This window comes from Musa acuminata, chromosome BXJ1-5, assembly GCF_036884655.1.
Source record: "Musa acuminata AAA Group cultivar baxijiao chromosome BXJ1-5, Cavendish_Baxijiao_AAA, whole genome shotgun sequence".
NCBI classification, from domain to species: Eukaryota; Viridiplantae; Streptophyta; class Magnoliopsida; order Zingiberales; family Musaceae; genus Musa; species Musa acuminata.
This window is the reverse complement of record NC_088331.1, coordinates 9,816,913-9,829,304: the sequence shown is the minus strand read 5'-3', so window position 1 is coordinate 9,829,304 and position 12,392 is coordinate 9,816,913. Positions and strand designations below refer to the sequence as shown.

The 12,392-nt window shown below is 35.6% G+C and overlaps 1 protein-coding gene across 4 annotated transcripts; it reads right to left on the bottom strand.

The window, feature by feature from the left end:
* Positions 1-4,119: 4,119 nt before the first annotated feature.
* On the bottom strand, positions 4,120-11,100 carry LOC135673707 (transcription factor MYBS3-like). 4 transcript variants are annotated; one of them, XM_065182925.1, is made up of 4 exons: positions 10,677-11,100; positions 8,873-9,081; positions 7,645-8,123; positions 4,120-5,022 (listed from the first exon to the last, which is right to left on the bottom strand). In XM_065182925.1, the coding sequence occupies exons 1-3, from the start codon at positions 10,945-10,947 to the stop codon at positions 7,677-7,679; spliced, it is 927 nt and encodes a 308-aa protein (XP_065038997.1). In that variant the 5' UTR covers positions 10,948-11,100; the 3' UTR covers positions 4,120-5,022; positions 7,645-7,676. The 4 variants fall into 4 exon arrangements, with proteins under 4 accessions (XP_065038997.1, XP_065038999.1, XP_065038998.1 ...); XM_065182927.1 differs by having other exon boundaries at positions 4,120-4,475; XM_065182926.1 differs by having other exon boundaries at positions 4,120-4,619; positions 10,677-11,099.
* Positions 11,101-12,392: the final 1,292 nt, after the last annotated feature.

Here is a 12,392-nt window from a genome sequence, read left to right as displayed (position 1 = left end):
ACAAAAAAATGTGTTTACTAGCCAACTCTCCTCCCAAAAATTAGCTATAAAAATCAATCCCCGAAACCAGTTCGAGGGACGGACACAAAAAAAAAAAAACACTCTATTAAGCTTTATTAAATCTTTTTTATTTTCTTTACCTACTTAAGTGTCGGAAGAGTCGAGTCGATAAACCAATTGTTCAAGACCATCGTGCCTAAGAATTTTCACGGGGTAATGTGAAACATCACCATATAAGGGCAAGTACCACATGGAGACAACTTTGAACATCCTTTGATAGGCAAATCACACCTCAAAGAAACTATGAGTCAATCGTCATGAGCCACTAAAGCTTTAGAAGTTCGCTTATTATCTCAATCACATGACCAATTCGCTCCTAAGGAATTCGCTTGGGCTTCCCGGATAAGTTCGTATTTTTGGGACTGAACCAGATCGTATGACTTATTGGTCAATGGCGTAAGGAAGTAACAAAAAAGAAGTCGTTGCTCCATGCAAACGATGCTCTCACCTCAACCACGAGGATTTGTAAAGGAATTCCACCACCACCGGTGTCTTTTTGTTATTATTAGCAACAAGCGAATCTAAAAGAATGATGAGTTGTTGTAAGCATTCTTACTATAACTATTTGTTAGAGCGAGGGTAATAGACATAGATGTTGTTTAAAATCGTAGATGAGGGGCAGAGGTAGTTGACATAGATAAATCTGTACAAAAGGTTTTGTTCACACTTTGCACAACATTTAGAAGATTTATAAAAGGCTTGACAATTTCATTTTGGTTGGCTTTTATGGTTGTTTTAATTCTGTAAATGCAAATTATATGTAGTCATTTATGGAGGTAAAATTATCTAAAAATAAACTATTCAAGTAATTATTTTGAGGATTTTTTTTGCTTCGTAGAGTAGTGTGGAACATTAACCAACATATTATCTAAGAGCTACTCAGGTAACATATGGTTGGATAGGCCTTTGAGATAATATCTAGGGCTAGTTCGCTACTTTGTCTCACAACAATATCATGTAGGTAGTTACGGAGACTTTTAGTTGTAATGGATCACCTTGGCTCTTAATCACGATCGTTCAGAACTTACGAAATCTATATTAGTAATTTGCATAACCTATCAATTATTTATTGAAATGCCTACTTATGGGATCTCGGGTTAAAATATTTCCTTTAATCTGTCTTAATTTTTGTAGGTCCTTAAGGACCATAAGAGGTTTCGGGAAGACTGACTCTTTACGGATTGATACACAATGGTGCCATATGACTTAGGCAAATTTAACTAAGTCTATGATATATGGTATCAAAGCGGGCCAAGTACATATAGGGACACTTGACATGTAAACATGAGGAACCTAGCGGGGCTTCGTTGAGGGCAGCCTACACATGCAACTATTTAAGGAAAATGAGCATAGAGATATAAGGAAAAGAGTCACTCAAAGGAGCAAGCATCTAGGGACATTTAGATGAATGACAAACCTTTTGTGTGAGGGGCATCATGAGAATAAGAGAGTTAGAAAGAACGTGCAACATACAAAGTTTGAGATCGTTGAGTTCAAGCTATAGCTTAATATTAACAACTAAACTTGACAATGCTCAAGGCATGTGGGGTGCTTGACAAAGGATAAAATCGTGTAAGAAGGGATAAGTTGTTTGATGAGTAAAAGAGTTGTGCAAAGCTTATAAAGGTGGGGGGAATTACTAACTTGAAGAATTCGATACTCATGTAAAAGCTTGTGTGCGGACAATGGATTATTTGTGGTCATCCTAGTAACAAGCGAAGTGTGCAGTAAGTTCAACATTTTCTAGTTGTTAGGCCTTAGGGATATAATAGTTGTATTAGCGAAGAGTTGTAATCTAACAAGTATGTTTATGATAGTAAAATAGTGTATAATTTGTTCATAAAGATAAAATAGTCCAAGAGGATGGTGGGTTGTGAAACTTTCATAAGAAAATATATAAAGAGAAAAATTATTCTAACGGGATAGATATCCAAAAGGGATAAGTGTTGATTCTTTAGAAAAAAATCATATACAATGGATCACACATATCGAGGGAAGGTACATCAAAATGATAGTTCCATAAGTTCAATGGATCGAGCGAGTGACGATGAGTCATCGCATAATCTCGCACAAGATAATGCGTTGGTGAATGCATTGCGACATCAAGTGGGGGAGCGATCCGAGGCAACACCAAATGAAAGGTTAACTCATAGAATGGTGGGTGCGAGAGCCACCATCAACTCAATGTAAACCGAGTAACGAAGCAACCTAGGTAAAACTTGATGAAGTGCAAGTTCTACCAATGAGTCCCATAGGTACTTAGCATACGAGGGATGTGTATCACTAAGAAGAATTCTGAGTGTAAGTACCAATGAGTCCCATGGGGGGAGACTTTCTCATATAGAAATATGATCAGAACGTTTGAAGAGTTAGATTGCTCTAAAATTTATATTCGCTTGAAAATGTCTAACAAGCTAGAGGACAAGGCTGAATGAGTGAACGTTGCTATCAATGACACAAAGGAGAACAAAAATTAACATGGGTCCTACAACATGATGACAAAGGTCATACATAGGAGTTGTAATCTATTTTTTAATCGACCAAGGGAGTTGTAGTTTTTTTTTTTAGAACACAAAGGTGTTAAAGTAAGTGGTTGAAAAAGGCGAGGAAACGATGACCCCCCCCCAAAAGGACTTAATTATCCAAAACCAAGTGTCGATTACGATGAAGGTGGACTCAAAAGATCTACTAATCGTGAAGAAAGTGATACAAATGTGAGGTGATGGATAGTAGGGCCATGAGTATAATAACACCATGGTATAACAAATGTGAGACTTTTATGGCGTCATCAATCCCTTACTTTCACAAAGGAAGAGCTCATAATTATAAAAAAAGGTCGAAGAGGTAAAGAATGCAAAAGTAAACTTGAAGTATGAAACAAGATTGAAGAGTATAGGTAAAAAACTTTGTAATACGGATGTCGACTAACTTCTCATCAAGATAGCTGAAAGTGAGGTTCGAATTAATACACGATAAAATAAGCAAGACACTGTACTATACCTATTTCACTCAGTTAAGGTAAAATTTTTCAATTTTCGAGCTAAACTTCTTGCACTCAGAATTTCAATAGTAATGAGAAAATGAATTACGATAGAGTATAAATATTTTGAATGTTTTAGAAATATAAAAGAATAAGTTAAAAATAGCAACCACCACAATGTATAAAATACAACCTCTAGAAGACAAAAGATGTCAAATAATCTCTTCCTTCTCTACTCTTCAAAGAACGAGTGAAACTGACTATCTCATTTTTCTTATTTATCTAATAAAAAAGTTCTATACATATTCAAAAACCTTTTGAAAAAAATTAATAAAAGATAATTTTTGTTAAATCATCACTAATGATGATCAATTCTATTTAGAATAGATTTTCAATTTTATTTTTCAATAAAATATCAATCAAAAACCAAAGTGATACAAAGAATCGATAATTAAGTAAAATAAAAAATCGATGAACAAATTTCACGAAAGAAATACCTTAAAAAAGAACTTTAAAACCCACAAGACAATGCTAGTTAAAACTTCAACAAATATCCATCCAATTTAAACAACATGAGATATTTAAAAGACTAGCTCACAATATGAAAAAACATTTTTATCCGAGAGATCTACATAAACTAACAAAGATCAACACAACTCGATCGACCCCACATTATTATCAAACTCATTAGGGAGTTGAAATAATATTAATGAATCAAAATTTAACTACTCAATAATAACAATCGAGAGCCAAGAGACATATTATAATTGAAGTAAAAGATTAAAGATTTAACAAAAATAAAAAGACAAAGCATCCATAAAAATCATGACAAGAACATCAAAAGAATAAATAAGAAAGTTTATCGTATATAAGAGTACCTACAAATCTTTTTAATTTAATCTGCAACCTTCTCATCTTTTTTCTCGTTAGCTATACTATTGCCATAGTCTAGAGAATCCCCGACAACCATCCTTGAATTAAACAGTAACATTGATTTGGAGCTTAACACCTGCTTCTCTTGCAAATTCAAATGCTATAAAAGCAACAATATCATCTGACCCAGAAAATAAGGCATAGAATTCGGCTAAATACCAATAACATGTTGATCAAGATTCTTGATAATTCAAGTGTCCGAATACAAGGTCCCGCCAGATGTAAATAGGCATGAAAAATAACACAGTACCAGTCGTCACTAGCCAATAAATTTGGACCTTAATGCTAGAGACAAGTTATATCTGTCTTCAGCAAATAATGCATACAAAAAAATAATGCAAAGGTGCAAGTACATGTATGAAATCCATCACAGATCACCAATCCAGACCATCCAGTTTGCTGGCATGTTGTAAAAGAATATTGTACATATTTTTGTTGATCTTCCATGTAGCCGACTGACTGATGGATATCCCATTGAAGAAAATTATTTAAGTACTTGAAGCTGCACATTATTTATGGACTCAAAAAATGAATGGCTTGTGGTTCGCAGAAGCAGAAAGATGGTTAGAAATGCATAGATCCAAATGTGTTCTGGTGGAAACAAGTCCTTTCGGAGGACATGGTTGCATTGGCAGCAGCACAGCATCTTAATTAGGTCAAGACAGCAGAGAGACATGCTCAGCACATATATCACAAGAAATCAGACTAAAATAATAAGTACTTTATAAACTATAATAATCCCTATAGAAAAAGCAAATTAAATCTCTCTCCCATGGGCATTGGATCAATTACACTGACAAGTCATGGAATTTGTTTGAGACCACAAGTTTCATGCAAAGTCAACAATATCAGCTTAGTTGGAGTGCATAAAGCGTCCGTTCATATCCATATAATACCTTGGGTCTACATTATTATTCCATTTACAATAAACTATGTCTGTCAATTCTAATAGGAATCAGGATGCAAATAACCAAGTAAAATCACAGACCATAGAATTGTCTTCTGCGTCTATTAAATTTTGGGCCCAGAATTTTCAATAAGAAAGCTACCTGTAAGACTTGCAAAACAAAGAAAATAAGTGTAAATCTGTTCAAGAGTCGGTTGCAATTTAGAAAGTACAAATGAAACAAAACCAAACAGTGGCAGCCAACTTCGACATTAAGGTGTGGTCCGTGAAACCAAAATTTGGCAACAAGAAGTTAGCAGCTTTAGTCATTCGGTTTTCCCAAGTTTTGTATAGTCACTTGGACCCCCCAAGTTTGGTTCAGAACCAAACCAATCTGGAAAGTGCAATTGAGCTTCTATTTCTACTGTTTACTTTCAGCCACTTTGGGCAGCAGGAATTGGCCATTCAAAGTGAATTAGGCCTGCAACCAAGAGTCAATGGTCTGAATGCAGTTTAGAAGTGCTGCAGCTGATGATTGATCAGCAATCACCTGCTGGTAGTCCATCAATGGATAATCACCAAATGTACTGATGACAAAGAAGCCTTACTCATTAATTGCCACAAACTATCTAGTAAGAAGTCAACTCTTTGAATAAGAAATCATGACATGTGATTTAGGATTGAAGGGATTTAGACTATTTAGTCACCCAGTCATTTATGTTTTACTTGGCAAATTTCTATATAACATATAGTTTGAAATTTGTGTTAATCATCATGCCTTCTCCACCTACTTTGTAGTATCTAATCACTTATGAACCATTTTACTCAAAGTTCAAAATTTTTCTAGAGATTGAGCTGGAGTCTTCACAGAGATAAACCAGGAGTTGATCAATACCAGGCCACATGGAGTTTATGACAGAAAAACTTAGTGAACCTTGAATATAATATAAACTTTAGCATTATATCTACAAAATATTATACAACAACAACAAAGTCATAAGTCCCAACAATGTAGGGTCGACTACATGGATCTTTTGTCGTTATTGAGATCTATAAAAAGCCATATATTTAGTTAAGTTTAGAGTACTTAAATCTTTATTTATAGTTTCTACTAAAGTTTTTTTAGGTCTTCCTCTATCTCTTCTCATATCATTAACATTAATTATTTCACCTCTTCTGACTATCGTATTTGGAAGTCTCCTCAGCACATGTTTATATCATCTTAAACGATTTCTCACATCTTATCCTCTATCTAAGTGATACCTAATTGTTCACAAATAAAAGTATTTCTTTTTCTATCTATCCTAGTAACTCCACACATCTATCTCAACATTTTCATCTCGATAGCACAAACTTTTTGTATATGTTTTTTCTTAGTTACCCAACACTCAAATCCATAAATCATTATTGGTTTCACAACTATCTTATAAACTTTTCCTTTTAATCTCAAAAGTATCCGATAATCACACAAGACTTCTGATGCCCTTGATCATACCAGACTCTTAACGCCCCTATCTACAGAATATTATAAGTATAAATATTTTAGTTAACATCGTTCATGCCATCCTTTAGTTGATCGAATATGACAAATATGAACTTGATTTTTTAGATTATTTTAGTGATGCATTTAGATTTTTTTAATTATAGCCTACAATTGTAGGCCTGCTGATTTCATCTTATAGCCAATTGATATATGTTCATTTTCAGGTCAAGGACACCATGAGCTAGTAAACCTCTTCGTATACTGGTGATCGACCAACCAAAAATCTCCTTATACATTGCTCATTATCCATTGATCAATAGGTTGCAGCCATTAACAATGAGCCAGCCAATGATGTTTTGGTGTTTTCTCACAACTTGCTAAGTCTATCTAAGTAGCTAACTCTGGCTGCAACTGCAGCTTGTGGATTCCTATCATCCACTATGGATCAACAATAACACTGTGTGACAATCCATCGATTACTGACAATCACCAATAAGTGAAAGCGAAAAAAATATCTCCAACATCCCTCAAAGAACTTACAACAATGGTGAAAGAGAGAAAAGGAAAATCAGACTTAATTTACAGTATCAATTTTTAATGATCAACCAAATGAAATATGTTGTCTCTGCAATCACTATTGCAGTAAGCCAAGTAAGGGTTAACTAATCATTCTTGGAAGTGCCACTTTAAAGAAGTAGCATTTTGAATTCAACATCTGAAAAGCAATCAAACAAACACTAAAGCTATAAGTTAGGAGCTATATGTTCGGTAGTAAGATCAACCATGTAGTAAAAAGAATTATTACGTCATCAGATAACTTTGGGCAATTCAGTGCATTTGGCACGCATTTCTATAGTAATTAATAATAGAAAAGCTCTAGATAATGTAATGAATCTCTAACACTTTAACTAAGTTCATGTTCAAATATTAAAAGTAAGGTTACAGTTCAAAAAGGTCAACAGGGTTGAAGCACATATGCACTACCTTGCAAATTTTTAAAATGAACAGCTTGTTAGAAAAGATTGACTTTCTCCAAACTCCAAACATATAGATGCAACTAACAACACTTCAACAAAAGGATAGACCACAAAGGCATCTGAATATTTTAAGTTCTAAGATAAAAGTGTGTAAGTTCTTAGTTGCTACCATGATGAATTAACAGAACTAGCCAATCGATAATGTATTAAAAAATAATTACTGAATATGAATATAAGCTGTAGTATAAGGATATTGCCCAAGAATGCATTTACATTCATGATTATTTATTAACAGGAAGGCAAGGATAATTAACACAGGGCAAACCTTCACTTGCTGACCCTGTCCAAATACTTGGGTCATGTGTGAGCCCTTGTGGATGGATTAGCATGGAAGGCAGATTGCCGCTTTGATCCTCCAAGTAAATCCAATGTAGATGATTTTTCTCCAGCAGACTCTCCTATACTCAGTTTTGACATACCAACAAGCTCATCAACATTTATGGCAGTCTTTGAATGCACTGGTGTTGGCTTAATAATTACATGTGCCTGCTGCTCTGAGGTATCTGATCTGTTTCCTGACCAATTGGGGAAAGAATATTGTAGAAATGGTGAAAAATAAGCTGGAAGTATCACAGGATAGCTGCACTGAGAAGCTTCTGGTTGTGATACAACTGCTTCAATTATTGAGTCATTAGAGTCCATTGATTCGTATTCCTCATTCAGAGTTGGTGGTATCGGAGGAGGCTTGTTATTTTGTGCATCTGATTCTTGGAAACTCATCAGAAATGGTTGAGGTTCAAGGGGCTGAGGAAAAAAGAATGATGGATCATGCATAATGTAAAAAATGAATAAAAAGGCAAATAATATGTGTGATTTAAATGGATCCTCCCACTTCCATAGAAAAGTATACTTTTGAGGGATTTTATCTGAAAGCACACTAGAAAACTGCATCTGTTGACTGGAAAACGAAACCTAATAATTCAACCATGTTTCACAGTCTACCATTAAACAGCTTCTTGGAAGATTATCTGTTTCTATGGCCCATATGCTTTGAAGACTTGTTTTAGAAGAACTCAAATGACAGCTCTACTTATAAAAATTCACAATTTTCTTGTTTCACATTTTAAAATCGTCAAACTACAACCAACCATTTGCATAGCTCAAATTTCAAGAATTCAGAAAGGACATTGCTATTTCTGTCTTAAATTGTTTTTAACTATATATATTAGGTAATTTCCCTTCCTATCTCCAGAAATTCTTTCATTTTTGTCAAACTGTATGGAGGAAAGACAATAACATATGGATCCATATCATCTATAGTATGACCAGGCCAGAGCAATAATCATAACATGGAATACATACAGACTGACAACTTTAAGGAGTCGTCAGTACTTATTGAATGAAAAATATGCCAAAATCCAACTGAGCAAATATGATGTCGTAAATTGAATATTTGAAACACAGTCATAGCACATATGTCGACAAGGAAGCTACCATGACTCAAATGCAAATATATACTAGTTAGAGTAACAGAGAGAGAGAGAGAGAGTAACCTCATCAGGTTCCATATCAAAGAGGCTTGATCTTCTCTTTCTTCTTGTCATGTTGGCTTTACGAATAAAATACTTTTGTGCATGGCTAGCCACTTGAGTAGGCGTCCTGGAAACCACGTAGTTACGAGATATGCCTCGCCAGTCGCCTTTTCCGAGCTTTTGCAAGCCAAGTAAAAACCTTCTATGCTCTTCTTCAGTCCACGGATTACCTACCAATATCATCAATAAAAAGTCCATAAAGCCATTATAATTTAACCATATATAGAAATGACACAGCTGGTTACAATGAACACTGATTGGGAAAATCAAAATGAATGCAACACTAAGAAAAACTTTAACGTCTTTAAAACTAGTAAAAGCAAGAAATCTTTTATACATGAACATGTTTGGAAATGTTGTTCTACACCATTTAAATAATGCCTCTTTATCTGTCTCAATTTTCTCTTTATTTTTCAATAATATTTCGTAATTTCATATCAATATAAATTAGTGGAAGTGACATCCACTGAGGACTTGCCAAGGACTACCTGTGGTAGCCACAGCTCACTGGCTATATTGTGAAGTGCCAATATTGTTAAGGGTGGGGCAATAAAGTGACTTCCTATTGGAATGGATTGCATTGGCATGATGATGGTGGAATGACACTTTTGCCTACTCGATGTAGTTAACTAGTCCAACATGAGCACCTTCTTTTTCTTTCCCTCCTTTTGTTTTGTATGAATACGTAGAAAATGTGGTGGTTTGCTCACCTCCTTGTCTTCATTGTTTCCTAGTATACAGATACCTTTTCCAGCTATGTTTTTCATTTTTAGGATTACCAAACCAATCTATTGCCTTCTCCAGATTGGCATGATTTTTTTTGTCAAACCCTAATTAGTTAGTAACTACTTTGACATGCTCTTTAAAGAAATGAGCTCCATTTCTTTGTTTATTTCCAAAGACAGACGTAATCTTCCAATTTGTTTGCTGTCAAATTTTCAGCAAGTTGGCTCTTTGTATTTGACTCAAAAAAGTTGTATGGATCCCTGAACGGGCAGGTACACCCTTATGTTTGAGCGCAAAAAAGGACCATGAAGATGATAATCCATTTAGTTAAAGTATTTATTAGCATTAGTATTTGTAGGAAAATAGCAACTACAAAGTTTTACAAGTAAGATAATTTGTTCTCACAAAAAAATATAACAGCATAATTGTTTATCCTCTGACAGATTTCTTTCTAGAATCCAGATAAAGCATTTGCTCTGGTATAATTAAAGGCACCAAATGCAAATCCAGAAGATGATCATCCCACCTAACGCCTGCCACAAATGAAAAAAGCACACAGTCCACCAGAAGTTCTCTTTGTCATTTTTCGGCTAGTAAAAACTTCTCGATGCTGCTCTAGGGAACGAATGGATTATTCTGCTACCATCACTTCCTAAAAAGAATAAATGTTCCCCAAGGACACTATAAACTAGTGGCAGAGATCACATTCATGACAACTCCTAGATGAAGAGACAACGTGCATTGGACCAAGAAATTCAAGAGAGAATAGTCAGAATGCCCACAAGATTACAGAACATATGGATCCTATAAAACATAGGCACATGTTAATTTCAGAAAGCAGAGATGGACCATGTGACACATTCCATTCGATAAAAACAGTCGTTTATGGTTGTAGCGTCCAAGAGATGATAGAGTAAGAAACAAAGCTATCGTAGTATGACAGCACATCTCGTTCGGCCTAAGAAGACACATCTTTTACAGTTTTACCATATCAAAGAACAACGAGAGCAGGCGGGACGAGATATCAAGAAAGACTCACCCTTCTTCCGCTCGCGGCAGCTCGCGGAAGACCCCTTGACGAAATCCTCCGACGCGTATCCGTCCGCGGATGCGCCACCGCCGCCAGGCTCCGGACCGTCGGCGGGCGACGCGCCGCCGCTGGATCCAGCGAGAAGGGAGAGGTTCCCCATGCTGGCGCTCTTCCGGATGGATCCGTCGGTGAGCCGCACGCCGAAGAGCTTCACCCCGCGGTTGGGGCACGTCCGGGAGTTGTGGCCATCGTGGCTGCAGTGGAAGCATCGCCTCGTCATCTTCCCGCCGCCTCCCACAACTCCTCCTGCGCCTCCGGACCTCGATCACCAAATAGCAAACACTTTGGATTAGCGTTTTGAGGCCAAAGAAGAGGAACAGATTCGTATTGGGAGATCGCGCAGAGCGGGGGGAGATGAAGAAGCGGAGAGGGGACAAATAAAAGTTCGGAAATGGGATAAAGGGCATAATTGCTTTGCTACCCTCTCTCCAACTTACCAACTCAGTTACCTGCGTTTTGGTCGGGTCACAGTGGGCTCCGCTGTGCGACACCAATCACAAGGCGGAAAGAAGATGGGATGCAGTTGTGTGCCTCAAAGAAGTCGAAGAGAATGCATTGTCCACGCAGGTAATATTCTTTCGACTGTTATTTCATACCCAATTTATTACCAGTTTGGTTATTGGGGAATGCAAGTCAATGCATGTAGAAAGATAAAGACGGTAAAAAAGACGGGTTAAATCCGACCGTTGGAATATTATGAGATAAGATGAGAAGCATAAGATATGATTGTTTATGTAAAAGAGGGAAATAAGGAAAATTATCTTGCCATATCAGAGATACAAATGAGTTAAATACAATATAGTATGTGGAATTTTCCATTAGATGGGATGTTTTGTCTGTGGACATCTACTGGGTTAGATATAAATACACAATAAAATATGGTATAATGACATAATGTTGAAGCTAGCAGTGATTATTATAAGGCAGATGTGTATAGAAAGATAACATTTTCTGGCTTCCAGGCATTATGTTATAAGTATTCAAAGTTGAACAATGGCCAATGTATTTTCTAGATTTTCCTTTCCTCAATGGTAAATGAAGTACATTATAATATGATTATAAAGCTGATAAGATCATATTTAATTCTGTATTAATTGGAGAATTAGATGTTCAAGATCTAGTAAAGAGTATTTTTTATCATCTTATGGATGATTCTTGATGTTGATCCTAAAGGGACAAAACCAATTTGGGAAGACTACAAGTGAAATAATGTGACCACTCTCTTATTTAATCTTCACTAATCACCCATTAGGATTAATATAACATGTCTTGTCTGGTCTATCAATATGTTTATTATTAGTCCAATTTTAATATTAATAACTAATACTTGATTTTTGTACTACCAATTATATATTTATTATAACAATACTATATTATTTTATTTCATTGTTTTTTATATGATGTTATTATATTTTATTATAATAATATTTTTTATGCAAGCTAATGTATTAGTACAAAGCATTTGATATAATTACAATGATGTTTTATGATATCAATATTGTATATCTCACATCATCTTCAACCTTGTTGTTGTGCTCTTTCCAGTATGAAACACACCCACTCATGTACTGCGTCTCCCCTCTGTCGTGATCGAGAGAGAGAGAGAGAGAGAGAGAGAGAGAGAGAAGCAGCCGATATTAATCCAATGAACACTATAAATATCTG